The following is an 18426-nucleotide window of genomic DNA, read 5'->3' on the forward strand; positions in this document are numbered from 1 at the left end:
CTACTTCTGGCAGCCTGTACATCTTATATCCATTCGTACACATGTATGTGCATATATGGGTGCATAAGGATGAGATCATTCTTCGATCCTTAAGTACAGAAGCTTTTACGCTAAAAAAATCTGAAATATGTGTGGAAGTGCTTGACTGGCATTTGACTTAATCAGTCCTATGACTGTGGGGGTTAATTGTCGTATGATTTTCCTGCCCCCATTTTTAGGTGGAGTAGATTTTCTCCTCAAAATGATTTATCATTCAAGAAATAGAACTTGAAAGATAAAATAACAGAGGTTATTTTACAAATCGAGCAATTCAGAACAGCCTCATTTCGCAAGAGGTATAAAAGTACACAAAACTCTAGGGTCTGCACTATTTTGTATACATGACCTGTACTACCTTTTGTTCTGTGTAACTGTATACTAGCCTTATGCACTCTTTTTTACATTAGTACGAAGTATGATAAAATTTAGAACAGAAAAATCTCCCATGGGGGTAATTTTAGTGCTGTGTACACTAGTAAAATATAGTTAATGCTGATGTTGTACCTAGAATTTATTATGAATTGTATATATTGTTCACTAAAAGACAAATTATAACCTTAACTTCATATGAAGTTTTGAGATTAATATACCATAATTTGGCAAGTGCCGTGTATGGGGTAGCAGTTTAGATACTTCCTACACAAACCAGCTACAAAGTATACAATGTGATTGTACTAATAACTTCTTATGTATTTGTCTACCAATATTTACTTTGCTACTGACTGTAAGGATGTTAACTTGGTGTTAGAGAAATCATCATAAGTGCAAAGAGTTATTTTACTGTATGATACTGAAGTGTTATGGATATATAGTTACCTGGAATAAGAATAAAGTTTACTTACATTGAAGGTAATGCAAAACATTTCCAGTACTGTAGTGTTTAATCTGAATGAGGCTATTATAGAAAATATGACTAAGATTTTTTTTTTTTTTGTTTACCAGCACTGGCTCACAGAACTGGAAATTTTAGCAATGATCTTTGCAGCTGCTGTCCATGATTATGAACATACTGGGACCACAAACAATTTTCATATTCAGACAAGGTAAGTGAAGTGATCTCTTAAGTGTCATATCTGGAGTTTACTGTTCATTGGTCTGAACTGTTTCATATCTCTTACTGATACAGCCAGGAAGCTGCCAAGCAATTCCTGATTTTACAAATCACTTCCTCGACCTCTGTCCAGTTAATGGGACTGCTCAAATGAACAAGGACAGTGTGGAAAAGTAAGGAGTTAGCTCCATAGTGTTTGAAATCATTATGTCAAGGGAGATTTCAAAAAGATTCAGAACATGGACTTGAAAACCCCTCACCCCTCTATTTGCTCATCTAAATTTTGATACTTTTGACTAAAAAATTTCTTCCACAGTGTCCCTAGAAAAATACCACTTCACTTTCAGCAATGTGTCTGCACATACGCCAGGTGCTACATTTTGTTCCAAGTTGTGTATTAAACTTGCAGGGTCCTAGTACAGAGGGAGAAACCTTCAAGAACAGCTTTAGAAATACCTACCATGAGTCCTCTCCTAGCACGTTTTGACAGCATCTGCAGCAGTTACAAAAAAGAAATCTAGAAAAAAATCCAGTTTGAAAGTCAGGCTAACTGTATTCTCATGCAGGTGCAGCATGTCATCCTAGCCTCTGGTCATGAACAACAGCATATACCTCTCTCCCTTAAAGTATTTTCAGCTTATCAAAGAAAAATCAGTGATCAATCCATTACTGGGTGATAAATGGTACACCTGATACTTAACTTAAACAAAACATCTTATTTTTTTCTCACGCTAGGCTATACTTTGTTTTAGTATCCTCGGTTGAGGAGTCCGCTTTACCTGCCCTTGAAAAAAAATTTCAGCAAAGCACTGGCATATTCTACCAAAACAGCTCTGTTCTAGAAATACTATTACTTCAAACAGAAGTATCCTCGCATTCACCTATACAGATAAAGTATCCAATTATTACATTTAAATTAGATCCGTAACATACTTGTGCCCTGCAATGTGCCCTTCAATAATGAACAAATTCTAAATCTGCAGCTGAAATAAAAACATAGTTCTTTTCTCCCTCAGCATAGTCTGACTAAAAATAAACTTCAATTTGTAGTTCCAAGTTTATATTACTTTTCTATTTTTGTCCTTAATATTTTGCTCAGAAGTGTTGCAAAAATGGAAAATTAATTAAGCTGGTAGCCTTTGAATTTTACTTGGGCATACTTGCAAGCAGGTATTTGTTTTATGATGGAGCTCAATCTTCCCTGCTAGTGGAACTTGGCCCTGATGTGGCATCCCAGGGCTGTGATTCCAGGCTTCTTTTGCCTGAGAAAAGCTGATGAAATGGATGTCATAGTCATAGCAAATCTTAGCACTGTTTAAACTTGCCATACATAGCTATGTGGATTAAAGATTCTTCATAAACATATGTGATTAGCAAATCACAGATTTTCCTATGATTTTAGTAGTATTATGGATGTAAATATATTCATTATTTAGGTAGGTTATGGTTTGTTCCCTCTAAATAAAGTTTCCAATCCTTTTTTAGTTTTTCAGATTCCTTGGTACCACACCATACATGTGGGTGGTTACACTGAATATATACTTTTGCTCAACAGAACAAGTTGAATTTAACTTATTTAACTTATTAATGTCATAGTAATCTATGCTGATAAATCATCACACCTTTCTTCTTGTACCGATTTTTCAGTTGACCAAATTTAAATACTCAGGAATAGTTTTATCAGAAGAGGTGTAACAGAGAGGGGAGACCTGAAGTTGCTTAGCCAGTCAGATCAGATCTTGGGGAAACAAATTCCCCAGGAATTAATGTTTGAAGCTAAGTATAATAAATCCATACTGGATCGAAACTTGTGAAAATCTATATGTAATTTTGGTATTGTAGGTTAGTCTTTAGTTAAGAGGGAAAGGATACTGTTGAGGGTGCTAATGTTATCGTAAGAGTCTGGCTTTAGGAAGCACCTGAATGCAATCAAATTTCAGCTTAGCATCTCTTCCATTCCATTGCTATGAGGCTCAAGGTTTGATTGTTTTTCTGATAAGAGATAGCAGCTTTTAAAAACATATGAAATGGAAGTTTTTTAATATTTTATTATTTAAACCTCCTTCTGATTATGACTGACATGGGCCAAAGCATATCTCTGTCAGAACAGGCATAGTAACTTCTTAATACCCATGCTAATGTGCGTAGCCTCCTCTGTCAGTGAATGCATTGCATTTTAAATTGTTGTATTGCCAAAGAGTACTCTTGAGTAGCCTAATTAGAGCATTCCTGTTGCTCTACGATCATATCTACAGTCAAGAGCCTCAAAGATCTCACAAATTTTTGTCACAGTTACATCATATAAATATTTAAGGATATGATTTTTCCACAACCAGTATATACAGTGGTATAATGACAATTTTTTTGTGTACTTGGGATGGAAACTTTATCAGTATATGATACAATAGGAACAAATAAACATAGTTTGATATATACAGTCAATAATTCTCATAGAGAATACACAGTCCTACCTTCCCCAGTGCCATCATCAGGATGTTATTATTAATTCTGCCCTTTTTTTTTAAACACTAGGTCAGATCTTGCAATATTTTACAATGATCGTTCTGTTCTTGAAAATCATCACGTAAGTGCTGCTTATAGACTCATGCAAGAAGAAGAGATGAACATCCTGGCAAATTTAACCAAAGATGACTGGAGGTAAGGCCTATCGTGACATTCAAACTTAATTCCAGTATTTAAAGATAATAAAATCCACCAAGCCTTCCCTGTGGAGTCTATTTTAAGAGTTCAAATTACAGAAAGAAACTTTGGCGCTGGAAGGAGTAATGGATATTTAGAGCTTAGGGAAGGCGGCTGTGGTGTAGAGAACTGCTGTTTGGGAGACTCCATATAGTTTTCCAAGTGAGGTTGTGCATTTATGAGGCACAGTGTTGGACTGTGTGGGCAGTGTCTCAGGTGAGATAGCTCTTCAGGAAAACCCCAGTGGTACCCCTCTTGAGCTAGGTTACCTTTGTCTACCAGTGGGTTAAAACTTCAGTGCAGAGTCACTCTCTGCTGCCAGCTTGAGCACTACTGCCCCTGGGATTTCTGCTGTGTAGCATAGAACAGCATAGTAACATCTTGATTGAGCATTAAAAAATGAATTATCTGGAGAGTCCAAAAATAATAAAGGCCCAGAAGCCCTACAGGAATCTCTGGGGGTTTTAATTTTTTTTCTTCTTCTTCGTATTTTAGTATAATTCCTGAAGAAAATTTGACCAGCTGAAAGAATCAGGTTCATAATTGATATGTCACAAATACTAAGACCTATAAGACCAAAATGAATAAGTGTTAAAGATAAGACTTTCTCCATTATTAAAAAGGACATGTTGTCTTTGTATATTTTTGATTGATACATATAGCACTTAAAATGTGAGTCTTCTGTGTGTTTCTGTAAACATAGCTATTGTTCAGAGATCCTAAAAATAGCTTTTAAATAGTTGGACTGTGAAATCAGAGAGAGATGTTCTGGTCCCAGGAAAGTCTCCCACTGCGAATGGTGCCACCGTGAATAACAAAGCTATAGTCTGCTTTATTTTTATTTTCACAAAACTATACATTTATGAAGGAATATGTGAATGTTATCAAATTTTGGTGTGATCTATATTTACAGATGAAGGACTGTTTTACATTGTAGATTTACATGATTTTACTTACCTACATGATCAGAACACCCCTATATAAAGTGTTTGTTGAATCTAAGTCTGCTGACCCTTTTGGTTTTCAGTTCATTATTTTGTAGCTACTCCAAAACACTTAATATGGAAGTATTTTTAATTTTTATTTAATATAAAGTGAGAGAGGAAGCATGCACTTTTTCATTCTCATAAAAGATTTATTCTCAGAAGATAATTATTTGGATTTAGTTATTTCAAAGTTTGTGCTGTAAATTTAGTTCTGGAGAAAGCTTTCTGGAAGTAAATTGTAAACTTCAGCAATAATTGTCATATGCACATAGATTTTCATTGCAAACATGAGTCAGCCTTTCTCTGCTTGGAACTATTTTGGGCCTGATAGTTTTGGGGCTGATTGGTAGGCCACTGTGACCCTATTTTTGCTTGTCCTAGCTGTTGAGTATGGAGAAAGTGATTGTGCCAGTAGACAGCCATCAGAGGCTGGTATTGTGTCTTTTAAAACCATCATTGTAGAGATGTAATGATTTTCAAGTCTTCAGACTTGTTGCCTTTAGTATGTTTTTTTGAAGTGTTGTTTCATGTTGTGTCCTGACAGAGAATGCTTCCAGGTAGAAAGGGACAGATCTTATTCAGTTGAATTTCAGTTCAGGACTGGATCAAGGAAATCTTAAAGACATTTATGTGCTTCCCCAGTCCTGGCTCCCTCATCACTGGAGGCTACCATAAATGAGTGAAGTTTGGAATTCCTGCAGCAACATGCAGTTTCTCCAGCTGACAGAAATCTGTCTGCCAGCTAGTACAGTGCATCCCAGACATTTTGTTATGTCACTGGGGAAAAGAGCGATAGGACGGAAACGCCTGTGAAAGAAAATATTTCCTAGTGGAAAGAGGAGCCTATAGTTTCCAGGTGTGTGATGTTTATACATATTGCTCTGGCTGACTGCGACAGAATAAAGGGAGGAATGTGATAGACTCTCTTCACATTTCTGAAGCACACTTCTCTGTACAGATTGCTCAGTCTGGTCTTCCCACAGTTCTTTCTCCAGTCCAGTTATGGACCCTTTACTCTAACTTCTATTACATTTCATTTCTCCATGGTTTTTGAACTTGTGATAAAATACCACATTCCTTTGGAAGTTGATCAACACACAGTAGGTGTGTTTGCACTTGCTTTTCAGTCTCCTCTCACTGCAACCCAATTAGGATTTCCTGGAGGATCTTATTTTAGTTTTGCAAATTTTGTTTGTCTAGAGTGGCTGCACAGATCCAGTCCACTATTACATGCAGCCTTTTTGAAGTTGGTAGGATTTGGCAACCAGAGAAAGTAGAATTTATGGTCTCATGTTGGGACTATTCAGTACAATTTAGAAGAGATGTATGAACTGACTAAGCTCAAACAACTAAACTGGGACACTCAGTTCCATGGTTTGTCACTTAGCTAGGCAATTACAGTCTGTACTTTCAAACAAATAAGTAAATTCCAAAGTGCCAGTCTCAGAACCTGCACAACCCATTGAAGTCTGATACTTTAATTTAGAGGGTCAGTCATGGAAATTATGGTTTCCTGGTATTTGTTTCTAATATAAAAAAAAATTCCCATTTCCCTGTTTTCAGGTACAGTTATTCATTGGTGCAATGACAGATCTGCTAGCCACTTAAAAGAAGCTCTTCAATTTTCCAATTATTACTAGAGTGAACATCTTGGATCTATACTGAAATTCATGCTGTTAGACCAGCAGTTTTGAAGTTTGCACTGAATCAAATTGGCAGTAAATTGAAATGATAATTTGTTCAATGTTTTAATGTACTTCCTGGCACTGATTAATTTCTTGACTACTGTCAGATCTGTTTTCTTGAGTTGCAGTGATTTCTTTTTAAAAAAAATTTAACACTGCTGCCTATTTAAACTGTGGTTCTGCTAATTTTTTCAGCAAGATGAAGCAAAATGACTGAGAATGACTTTATCATATTACATTTTCTTTTCTACATGTTAATGTTAAGATAAATGCACTAATAAACTGTCAGCTTCAATTAAATTTAAAACACGGGGTTTGGGGCTAAGCAGGGAAACACTGCCAGCATTCTGATGAGGATGTCCTTTGTGGATAACACATGTGACATTCATAGTCATTTCTCACTCTTTTCTCAACTCTGAAAATATATTCCAGTCTTTCGTATTGTCTTGTTTCTCTCACTTGGTGCCCCTAAATGACTAAAGAGTGATCCCTTTTTGTCCTCCTTTCTCCTTTGATTCACCAGGCTTCTAGAGTTCCAGCACCCCATGTGTTGCATCAACACTTGTAGGTAGTCAGGCAGTATTAATGTCTCAAACCATTCCAGTCACAAGGCTTACGATAATGTGTTCCCTGATTATATAAAAAAGAATGACAAAACAATATGCATTATATACAATGCATAATTAACAACCTTTTTTTCACAAATTCCCTTGGGAGTCTTCTGTCTGAGGAAAGGAGGATTGCTATAATTTGCAAGATGAACCTTCAGTTTTCAGTTCCCAGCTTGCTTTTGCTCATCTTAGCCTGTTCCTGCATTTTTTCTTTAGTTTCCAGCTGACAAAGTGTCTTTGTCATGGACAAATCCAGGTAAAGCTGGTTTCTGTTTATTGGTTAACTACTTTCCAAGAAATCCATGTGCCACTCCTTGTCTCTTATTTATTACAGCGTTATTTGTGTAATTTTTTCACATCATCTTGCATCTGTTTTTTTACGGTGTCCTATCCATAGGACATAGGGATATAGGAGGGTTAAGAAAGGATGACAGCATAACACATGACAGTTTATTTAAGAAGAATGGAGGTTGCATATTCAAAACCAGTAATCTTCCAATTGTAGGCCCAAAAAAACTGCTATGCACTGTACGTGAATACTGTTACCACTTCCTGTCACAGAACTAAAGATGACAACACCTGTGTAATCTTTTTGCCATGGTAGCATGAGCAATGCTAACTGTATTATCCTGATGCCCCTAGCTGTGGACTGCTTAATGAAGTGGGCAGAGATTTCTGTCCAGGAGTTACCTATGAGACCAGCTGAGGTCTCCTTCAACATGGAAGTTGAGATGGTCTTTTTTCCCTGGGAAACAGTTTGGAAATGGTTTAAGTCCAAGAGTAATCTTCTATGCAAATGGTAGCAGACTGAGCATTCATAGCTCTAGTAGAGCTTTATTTAACATTTTCCTGTCAGTTCTCAATTTTCCATCCCTCTGTTGATGATGGATGGGGGTGCAGGCAAGAAACAACTGCAGACTGTAGGTGGAGAGCCTCTCCTTTGCTGTTAGCAGCTTTTTAGTGGCCTGAAATCTTCACAAGCGTATGAGGAGGAAAGTTCTTCATTGTTTGATCCTTACTCAGGTGGTGGAGGTAAGAGCAGCATTTTGCTTCTCTGTGTGTCATGTGTAGAAGGGTTGAGCTTATTTCTCGTTACTCTTAAAAGTTCAGCCATGGAAAGTACCTAGGAAAATCTCCCATAGAAACGGGAAGTGATAATTATTTCAGTTGTACGAACAACAGAGTTTAACAATGCAGAGCCCTCAGTTTTCGTGCAGTGTTAGCTGTGATGGGGATTTTTTTGGTGTGTTGTTTTGGGGTTTCTTCTGTGTTTGGCTGTGTTTGAAGGGTACAGTTTCAAAGCAATGTGGAGGAGGAACAGTTAGGATGCAAATTAATTAGTATCTTATTATGAGGTCAGATAATGTAAGGCATTTTCTAAACAAAAATTGCTATGGCTGCATATTATTGAGGAGAAGTGAAAGGATTGAGTCTTTATCCAGTTACATCGAAACAAATCAGGAATAAATACATAAAAATCAATGAGTAGTATCAGCTTAAATAGGCAATTAATTTGGGTCAAAAGCAGTCTTGATAGTTTGTATAACAATCTATTCTAAGAGCCCTAAAGAAAACTGCAATTTACCTCTTTAAAACGTAGTCCTTTGAAAAAGCTGCATTGTTAATTAAATCAAAGATATGAATACAATCTGAACTATCAGCGAGAATGACTAAGATTCTACTGTTGTAGTTGATACTTGGACATCCTTAAGGTGGGGGGTGTGCTCATTAAGATATATGCTACGTAATTAAAGATTTGATGTGGTGAGTTGTCTCCACTGTACATATAAGCAAGATTTGCACACAAACCCTCCAAGGACATTTAAAAAGCGTGTAAATAAAGAACCAGCAGACTCCTACATGGTCTATATACAGTCCTTCTGCCTCAAGGAAACAGATTTTTCCAAATCAGTAATTATTGTTGACAAAATTAATGTACTTTCATATACAATCAGAATTCATACTTTCTTACATGCTTCATGTTTTACTATTTTCATATTCATTTAATAGAAAACTGATAAACAAGCCACCATCTCTGACCATAATATCAAGATATAGATAAATTATAAACCCCAAACTTGTTCTGACTCATGAAATAGGCATTAAGGTATTTTGGAGATGGGGGTAGTTTGTCATAATGTTCATATATTGCTATAACGTTGATAGTGTTTCAGATATAATACCTCTTGCTCTTCTGAGTGTTTCCTCAGCCTTCTACCTAGGGTTAGAGTTATGCTTGCTCTGCACTAATATGAGGGCAGTAATAAAAGACACAAATATATCCTCTACTGTGGTGGTAAGCCCAGACACCAACTGTTTTTTTGAATACTCTACTTCTGGAAAAATAAGGAAAGACTTAGAATGGGTGACAGAACTGCATGTAATTTTAGTTTATACACTAGAAAAGAGGAATTACAAAACCAGGTGACTCTGAAACAATGATTGCAGAGTGCATTTTCTGAAGTAAATTGCTTACACAGAATCCCTTTAGGATACAATGTTGAAGTTGTTAATAATTTATTTAAATGCTTTTTAAAACGTAATAAACCTCGTGATGTTGTTTACAAAGTTATAAATTAACAAGTACTGCTTAAACAAATGTACCATACATAGAATAAATGAATTGTAATTAGTAATTTTGCTTTTAATTATTCTTAGGGAGTTGCGTAGCTTGGTCATTGAGATGGTCTTGTCTACAGATATGTCGTGTCATGTTCAACAAATTCAAACGATGAGGCGTACTCTACAGCAGACAGAAGGGTAGGTTATTTTCCATTCTGTTCATTAGTCTTTGAATGAGCTCACGTAAAATAAAATTATTTAAATAGTTGCTTTTGTTTTGAGGTAATTGGAGCATGTCCTTGAATTGACAGGGTAGACAAAGCCAAAGCCATGTCTTTGATTCTACATGCAGCAGACATAAGCCATCCAGCAAAATCCTGGGAACTGCACTACCGGTGGACCATGGCCCTGATGGAAGAATTTTTTCGACAGGTGCCATTTTAAAATCTTTTAATAAATCTAGTTCAAGAAGCAATAGTTACACAATTAAATCTTTTCATAAGTCTACCAATAAGGATGCTGTTGGTTGTGGTTGGCAAACATAGTCAGTAGTATGTATTCCTTACTCTTTGTACATACCACTGACATTAATTCAACTGTTATGTGCATGAATAAGATGGAATTGTTGTAGCTCCATATCTATTTCAGCTGATACCAGAATTCTGAGTGTTGTAGCATTTTTTTTTCTTTCAATTATAATATAACTTGTCAAGCTGCTTTCATTCTGTAGACAGAGATTTATAGTATGTACTGACTACTGTAAGTAGTATCTTTGTACATACCACTGACGTTAATTCAACTGTTATGTGCGTGAATAAGATGGAATTGTTGTAGCTCCATATCTATTTCAGCTGATACCAGAATTCTGAGTGTTGTAGCATTTTTTTTTCTTTCAATTATAATATAACTTGTCAAGCTGCTTTCATTCTGTAGACAGAGATTTATATATGCTTTGAGTTAAAAAGAAGCACCAGGAGAGTAAGATGAGAGACTTGAAAACAGGAAGAATTCGTGTTCAACAAAGAAGGCAAAAAGTTCACATTTCGGAAAACCATCCTGTTTCTTTTCCTTGCTGGTACTTGCCATGCATATGCCACATAGATCTGAATGTTTTGCTTTCATAACGGCCTGGTCCAAAGCCAGGGGTGAGACAGTAATGTTAGCACTGTGGCCATATATTCTAAAACAAAAATGAAGACAACCATTTGTGAAAGTCTTTTCATTTCTGTGAGATACTGAATTAAAAAAGAAAGCCAGTGGGTGTTGGTGTCACTGCTGCCATTTTTTTGCTCACCTTAGCAGGTAAAAAACCCATTTCTCCAAAGGGGGAGTACTCTCCCTGTAATTAATTTTTCTGACCATGCACATTTTTAACATAACAGTTACTGAAGTACAATTTTTAACCAAAATCCAGTTTACGTATTACACAATTTCTACAGTTATACAAAAGTTTTTAAAATGGTTAATAGAGAAAACAGAAGAGTGTATGTCTTGCTGGGCTTGATTGTAATTATTTTGCTATATGCTGACATTTTCAAATCAGATGGATCACACTGGAAAAAGGGATCAGAGAATAAAAAATTCAGTCTGTTAAACCATGAGGTTCTTAGGCCCATCTGCCCTAGAAGATTCTTGCTCAGTTCCTAGAGGTTCTTTATACAAATTCATGTCAGGGAGCATCAGGACATCCTTGACTCTGGGCTTTGCACTGGGGAGACAGATTGCAGAGCTGGTGCCTTAACCTAAATAATGAATGGACTGAGTTTTGTGGAAATACTGAGTAGAGTCATGAGTTTGTGTCTGCTTCTGTAAATGGAAATGATGAGGATTTTGAACTTGAGAGGAAAAAGGAGGAGCAGATTACCCCAGATATATATTACTTGGAAAGGTCAGAAATGACCAACTGGAAAAACATTTTAGACACAGAGAGACAGACTAGCCAGAGCCCATGGGACAGTGAAGCAATGTGTCCAGTCAAGTGGATGTAGCACTAGCAATAAAAAGTACCACACTGGTTGTTGAGTGCATAGGATCAGCTAATGTTTTTGTTATTCCTTTATCCTTTCATTAGAAGAAGTAACTGGATCCCAAATAAGCTGCTGAAAGGCTTAAGAAGGCATTTAACAACAGAATCAAATCACCATGTGTGTATGTCTGCAAGTCAGCAGTATAAAATGTGAAAGTCTTCCAAGCTGTAGCAGAGTATGCAAGGAGCTGAATCTCTCTTTACACTTACTATTAAGAACAGTATGTGTGGAGTAGTTCCAACACATGTAAAGTGTGATTAAGTGACTGTACATGTATAAATGCACTGAGCAGTGCAGACATAGTAGGTCTTCTTCTTCCTAGATGCGCTGGCTTGGTTGTGCATCTTCTGGTCTGTTGATTGGAGCGTGTGTGGTGGAAGTCTCTGGGATTTACAAGTCTGTGTCAGACAAGATGAAGTAGTCGAAATGTACGCAAACCCCACTAATTTCACCTCTTCTTTTCTTTAAAAACCAGCAGTCTGAAACTACCGATGCAAAACCAGTGCTTTAACAGGCAGCCTTCAAAGTAGCGAGCACCAGCAAAAAATGAACACTCACTTAGACAAAAAACTTTGCTGACTGTGGCTAATGATTAAAAATATGTGCCAATGTTAACTTCAGGGAAAAAACCAAACAATGCTTTAATTTTGAAAGCAGTAACTACAGAAAGTGTGTTACAATGCAAGGAAAATCTGAGCTACTTGGTTAAAATACAAATACACCCACCCAACTCAAAACGTTTAAAATAAAGAAATACATAGCTCAAGTCACTCAGAGAAGTATCACAGCTCCTATAGCGTTCTGCTTTCAGCCTGAATAGATCCAAAAGCCCAAAAAGAGAATTTGTCTGGTGAGTTCAGCACCTGGGCAAATATTTTTTTTTACTGTTTTACTGTTTTGATCTTAATTTCAAATATAATTAAATTCTAATGATCAATTTAAATGTCAGCACTGGTTTATGATGATATCAGCTGTGTCCATTATTACAATTTACAATAGACTTTGACTTATATGACATTTAAGTATTAATTACGTATTATATTAATTGCAAAGTAATTAATAATTGGGGTAAAGAGGTACTTGAAAGCAAAAAAAATTCAAACTGATTATTTGTTAGTGTGGAATTTTCTTTTTTAATACCTATTTAAGGGAAGATTATTAAATTTATATTGTTTTAGAAATCCTGTATTCAACAATGTCTGAAATTGTTAAAACTACCCCAGTTTATATTATATCACAATCACAGTCTCTCCATTTACGTGGAGATGCCGCTAGCACTGCTTCTAGCAGTAAGTTTTCGTGTGTCCTTCTACACTCTGAAGTCAAATTCTGAACACTTGGGTGTAAAATTTAAAGGCCATAGTGATAAAACTCTGCACTTCCACATGAAACACAATCTGTGAGCTACATCTGTTCCTGTGGCTGAAGTGGTTTTATTGGTATTATCGTTCTAAACATTTCTCAAATCTAGTTCAATACGTGATAAAAAGAGTAAGGAAGCTGGTACTGCCCCCTTCATCTGTCAGCTTCTGATGAGATCCTTGGGAAAATTGTATGTTCATGTGCTACTCCCCACTGAATGATCATGAAACAGCACTCTCCATCGCTATCTAATATGTAGAGTCATTTTCCTTGAAAGACTAAGTTTTCCTATATCTATGATGTCATTGCCTCTGGGGGCCAGATTCGTCCAGCAACACAAATTATAGCCTCCTTTGAAAGATGTGTCTTCAGGTTTTTCTGCACCACTAGACTTTGTTTTTGAGCTTTTGCAAGTCAGTTGGTCCAGCATGCTGAAAATGGAGATAACACCCCCTGTCTGCTATGACAAAAAACCTCTTTTAGTGTATTAGGTGTTGAAATATTTTCAGAACTACGTGGTACAAATCTTCTTTGTAATGAAATTGAGCTTGTGTTCTTTTATAGTTTCAGCAGCAAAGAAACATGCCTGCTAGTGAGAATGAGTTCAAGTCAGATCATGCCCTTGACATGTGTAAATCCATTGAAAAAATTTTACATGTTGGGTAAACCAATGTAACAGAAGGAAATCGTTAGCGTTTGGCATACTATTGCAGAAATGTCTAAACATCTCCAATTCCATCACATCTGGGATCAGCGGGACTAAACTGTGAATATTGAAGGACTTCATATATGTTAAATCTCATTGGCAAATGCATTGCTCTTGAAGACATCTTGCTTGCAATAAATTCCTTTATATAAAAGCTGTCAAATGTAAGTTAGAAACTTGACCTTTACTTTTCCTGAAAATTTAAAGATAAATAATGAGGGTTTTTTTGCCTGTGGCATGTTTTTATTTAGGAATATATGTGAACAAAGTGATCTGTTGAATAAACACTAAAAACATTCAGATTCCTTTAAAAAACAAATATGCGCTTGTAATATTAAACATTGTTGTTTGCAGGGAGACAAGGAGGCTGCTTTAGGTCTTCAGTTTTCCCCACTCTGTGACCGCAAGTCTACTTTGGTAGCTCAGTCCCAAATAGGTAATGACAAGTTGTGTTGTTCTTGTGTGTGAAGGAGCATGTGAAATCATGTGGACATTTCTCATACCCATTTTGAATGTTGCAAATGCCATCATATAGAAGGTATTTCTTTGCACCTTTCTGTTCACCAAACCATTATGCTCTTACAGCAGAAATATGCTGGTCTCAAAAGAACGTGAAGTAATTTCAGCATACGTGATGCCAAAGAGGGATAGGAGAGGGATTAACTAAAATACTGGACATGAGACGAACTTTTACTGTACACACTTTAGAGTTTGGTAGAACATGTCCTCAGACAGATTGACTCTTGCTCAAGAACTCATAGCTCTGTCTCTGTCACAATCTGAAGCCTGGTACCATTTTGTAGATGCATTTCAACTTAAAGCTAATTCATATGTGACATCTTTGGACTGCAGTTAAGACGGTCACAGGTATTCTGTTCCTGTCAATCCTAATTGCATTTTGGTCAACAGTGGCCAAACTTCGGCTTCCCATTTTCAGAAATGTGGGTCTTGGCTCTCTGTATCCCCATTTCCATCAGCAATAATAAGGAAATAAAAATTGGTGAAGATCACTGGGGCTAGCTGCAAGGACATACCCTAGAAGCATACTGAGTAAAGCAGTATGTCCTACCAACAGCTGTACCTTTTATGTGAGTGAACACAGTACCCAGGGAGAGATTCTGTAGGTGACAGTGTCTTATCCTTGAATTGAAGCATGTCATCCTGTCTGATCTCATCACTCAAAATGTCCTTTATTCCATTTCACTGGGACTTGAAAGGCAACATGCCTGAGCATCATACCTACTGCAAGAGGGAAGCTGGATCCTAGGCTGAAGCACTGTTACTCACCTTTATGCTGTGTTGCATGGTTAGAGTGTGAAGACATCTGGAAATCCATTGCTAGCTCATGTTTTAGCATTTTTTTTCTGTTAAGTGCTCAGCAGAGAATAATGCTTCATTCTTTCACTGTGTCATTCCATACCTTGATGAGCACTTTAAAATGTAAAAGACATTGTTCAGAGCTGACATCTCAGAACTGTGGGATGAATGCTGTCTCCTAAGGATATTACTTATTCTCTTCTCTGATTTGACAGAACACTCCTACACACTTTACCTCCACAGAATAATAAACAGCAGTTTGAAATATTAACTCCTTGGCAAGAAGCTCCAAATGGTAAAAGAGAGAGTATGACTTCTAGCCCCCTGTCTCAACAGTAGCTTCCCTTCTATTCAATAAATAATATTGATTTGAAATTATAGGTGTGTTCTGCAGTGCATAAAATTTGCAAGAAAAAGGAATGAAAAGCTGTAATTATTAATATCTTGTTATATCTATACAGCTTCAGGTGTTTTTGTTTTTATTTGTGCTTTTTTCTTCAAGATTTTACTAGTGGTATCTAGTGTATTGGATCAGAACTACAGTCAGAAAATCAGCCTGATACCAATTATTTATTTTTAGATTTTAGAGATGTGGAAATGTAAAATCTGAATTTTTCTCTTTTTCTTCTTTAGGTTTTATTGATTTCATAGTAGAACCAACATTTTCTCTTCTTACGGATTCAATGGAGAAAATTGTTATGCCTCTTATAGAGGAAGCATCAAAATCTGAAAGTCCTGGATTTGGGACACCCAGGTATGAAGACACTGCTTAGTTATTGAACTAACATAAACTAACATAGTAATGTCATTCCCAGAATTATCGCAATTATTTGAACAGTTGGGAAAGTAACATAAATAGCTGTACAGTATTGCCACCTTGTGGTGCTATGTTGCATTTGCAATATGCTGTTACCCCATTGACTGTGGATGATTGTGCGTATAAAAAGGCAAGAACACAATAATGGTCAGAATGCACATGTATAAAATATAAACTTGATTTTCTACAGCATATCTAATAACAATGTCTTTCCTTTGACTATATTCTTTGCAATAGATTATTGAAGTTCCTAGTTGTCTTACCTTGAACCATTTTCAGTATAACTTTGACAATACAAAGTAATTTTTTCATTTCTGAGAGACAATTGGAAAAGGAGTTGATGATGATGGTTTCAGGTTTTTTTCTGGCTTTTTATTATGCTGTAGGTCGCTTTCCTTCTTCACTTTCCCATATTAGTATTCTTTGATATATACTCTTGAGACAAAATTGATCCCAATACAGTATAAGTGAGATGGGGGGGGGGGTTGCCCATCAAGTTCTTGATTTTTGCACCATGATAGAAGTTGTATAAAAAAAAAAAAACTAGATATGACAGACAATATTATCTGAGTGACTCCACACTGAAAGCATTGTTCAATAGTCAGATGTTAGTTTTACAAATATTGCCTCTGCTACCATATTTTTTTTCATTTTAAAATGGTAATTTGAGCTTTCACTGAGGCTACTAATACGATAACTCTGCAGGGCAATTTTTCATTTGCTGTGCATTAGTTAGATTTTAATAGCAAAATGATTAACCTAGTTCTTGTCTGATCATGAGTTGAAATGTATTTTGGTTGCTAGAAGTTACTACAAGTAGATATTTATGACAGTGTTCTTAGTATTTTGAGGAACAGTGCTAAACTAAGGCATTGTGGATAATGAATTTGTTTACCTACTCAGTTCCTCACAAATGATTGATTAGCAGGTGCAAATGATTAGTACCTCCAGGCTTCATTTTTGGTTGATGTTCATGACTGAGCAGTAGATGGACAGAGGCTTATGATACAGCAAAGCTTCCTTGTGTGGGGTGGAGGATAAAGGGATTTTAGCGTAGTATGGAATCAGGAGCTACTCTTACAAAGCAAGTAGAGAGCCTATAGCATGATACAGAAACGTCTGAGCCAGCATAGTTGTGCAAGCACTACTGGGTGGATGCCACGAGTATATGGTGTGACGTTTACTGTGGTGCCTGGAAAACATGAGAATTATAGCCTATTCTTTCCATTCTGTCCCATTCAAGATCTCTGGAGCACACAGAAATTACAGTTAACTCTTCTTGTGCAGTTCTCACAGATAAGTTCACTGCAACTGTGTTTTCTGATTAATGGAAAACAATTTGTATGCACATTAACATCTGTCTGTGGTACCATTGAGTTAAATTATGCAGCATAATTGAGTAAACAAAACCTAGTATGACATGATTACCTGAAGAAGGCCAGAAATAGGTTTGACTTTTTAATCCTAAGAAAAAAGAGAGTTCGTTCTTTTTTCCCCACCTTTACGTGTATCTGGATATTCACATACGAATAATCAATTTGAATTCTACCTTATCTGACATTTAAGGTAGCTGCAGTAGCTCATAAAGTGGATTTGAAACCACTATGCTAAAACCTGCTTTGACTAAAACCTAAAACTTGAAGGCATGTACCTTGAGAAGAATTTTCATCCGAAGCTAGACTTACTTACCTGACTTTCGTGTCTTGCTTTTTTTAAATGGGTCAACAAATAACAATCAGATATCTTTTCTGTGAGCCCCAAAGATACCATTCATAAACACAGCTAAGAAGCTACTTCAAGATAGCTTCATAAACCTTCTTTCAAGAACCAACTTAGAAGTAATGTATTTTCAGCTGTCACTTTTTTTTTCAAGAATTCCCTGGAAAAGGGTCGGTAAGAATCGGTCCCAGGTTACAGTTGAAGAAATGTCTTGTATCTTAGGCGCGAGTTGATGATTGCATGTAGGTCCTAAGGAATTTGATTCAAATTAACTATTTGTGCATTATTAAAATTGCCTGGCTGCATTCATAATTTAGAATTTTTTCCCTTCTGCAGTCAAAATAGTTTGGGAGCAGTAAGCAATGCTGAAGCACAAAGACGACCTGGTTTTAGAAGTACAAGTGATGGAGGGAGTCACACAGAAAATTCTCTAGCAACTGTAGACCTAAGGAGCTTTAAGGACAACTTGATGAAGATCATTCAAGCAAACAAAGAAAGATGGAAAGAATTAGCAGTAGAAGGTATGGTAAACTAAGGTGGAATGTTTTCATGGGTTACTCCCTAAAGTCTCCCCTGCTTTGATTTTTTTGTAATTTCCTTCGGCTTATAAAAATATGTAGTTGCCTTGTATTCATGTATTTTATGTCTTAATGTTTGTTTAGATGGTCCTGATTTGCTCTCCCAGGAGGTATGAAGATAGGTAGGTGGTCAGGGGATGACAGGAGATTTTACAGCCTGTACAATAAGACTCTGTGCCGCTCAGCTTATCTTTAGACGTCTGGTTTAGAAATGTTCATTCTTGCACATTTAATCATAACAGCATCCTCGTGGCTAAACTGAGGAA

The 18426-nt window shown here is 36.5% G+C and overlaps 1 protein-coding gene across 1 annotated transcript in view; it reads left to right on the forward strand.

The window, feature by feature from the left end:
* The window catches only part of LOC104468189 (calcium/calmodulin-dependent 3',5'-cyclic nucleotide phosphodiesterase 1A-like), a gene marked incomplete at its 3' end in the record, with an annotated part of 42644 nt that extends 24541 nt beyond the window's left edge, over positions 1 to 18103 (forward strand). Inside the window, exons 7-13 of the mRNA XM_010082238.1 lie at positions 982 to 1082; positions 3623 to 3748; positions 9731 to 9832; positions 9946 to 10066; positions 14084 to 14165; positions 15680 to 15800; positions 17919 to 18103. Of these exons, the coding sequence (XP_010080540.1) occupies positions 982 to 1082; positions 3623 to 3748; positions 9731 to 9832; positions 9946 to 10066; positions 14084 to 14165; positions 15680 to 15800; positions 17919 to 18103 (838 nt within the window). The remainder of the gene's footprint in view (positions 1 to 981; positions 1083 to 3622; positions 3749 to 9730; positions 9833 to 9945; positions 10067 to 14083; positions 14166 to 15679; positions 15801 to 17918) is intronic.
* Between the last annotated feature and the right edge of the window lie 323 nt (positions 18104 to 18426).

This window comes from Pterocles gutturalis, unplaced genomic scaffold (genome assembly GCF_000699245.1).
Source record: "Pterocles gutturalis isolate BGI_N339 unplaced genomic scaffold, ASM69924v1 scaffold20479, whole genome shotgun sequence".
Classification (NCBI taxonomy): domain Eukaryota; kingdom Metazoa; phylum Chordata; class Aves; order Pterocliformes; family Pteroclidae; genus Pterocles; species Pterocles gutturalis.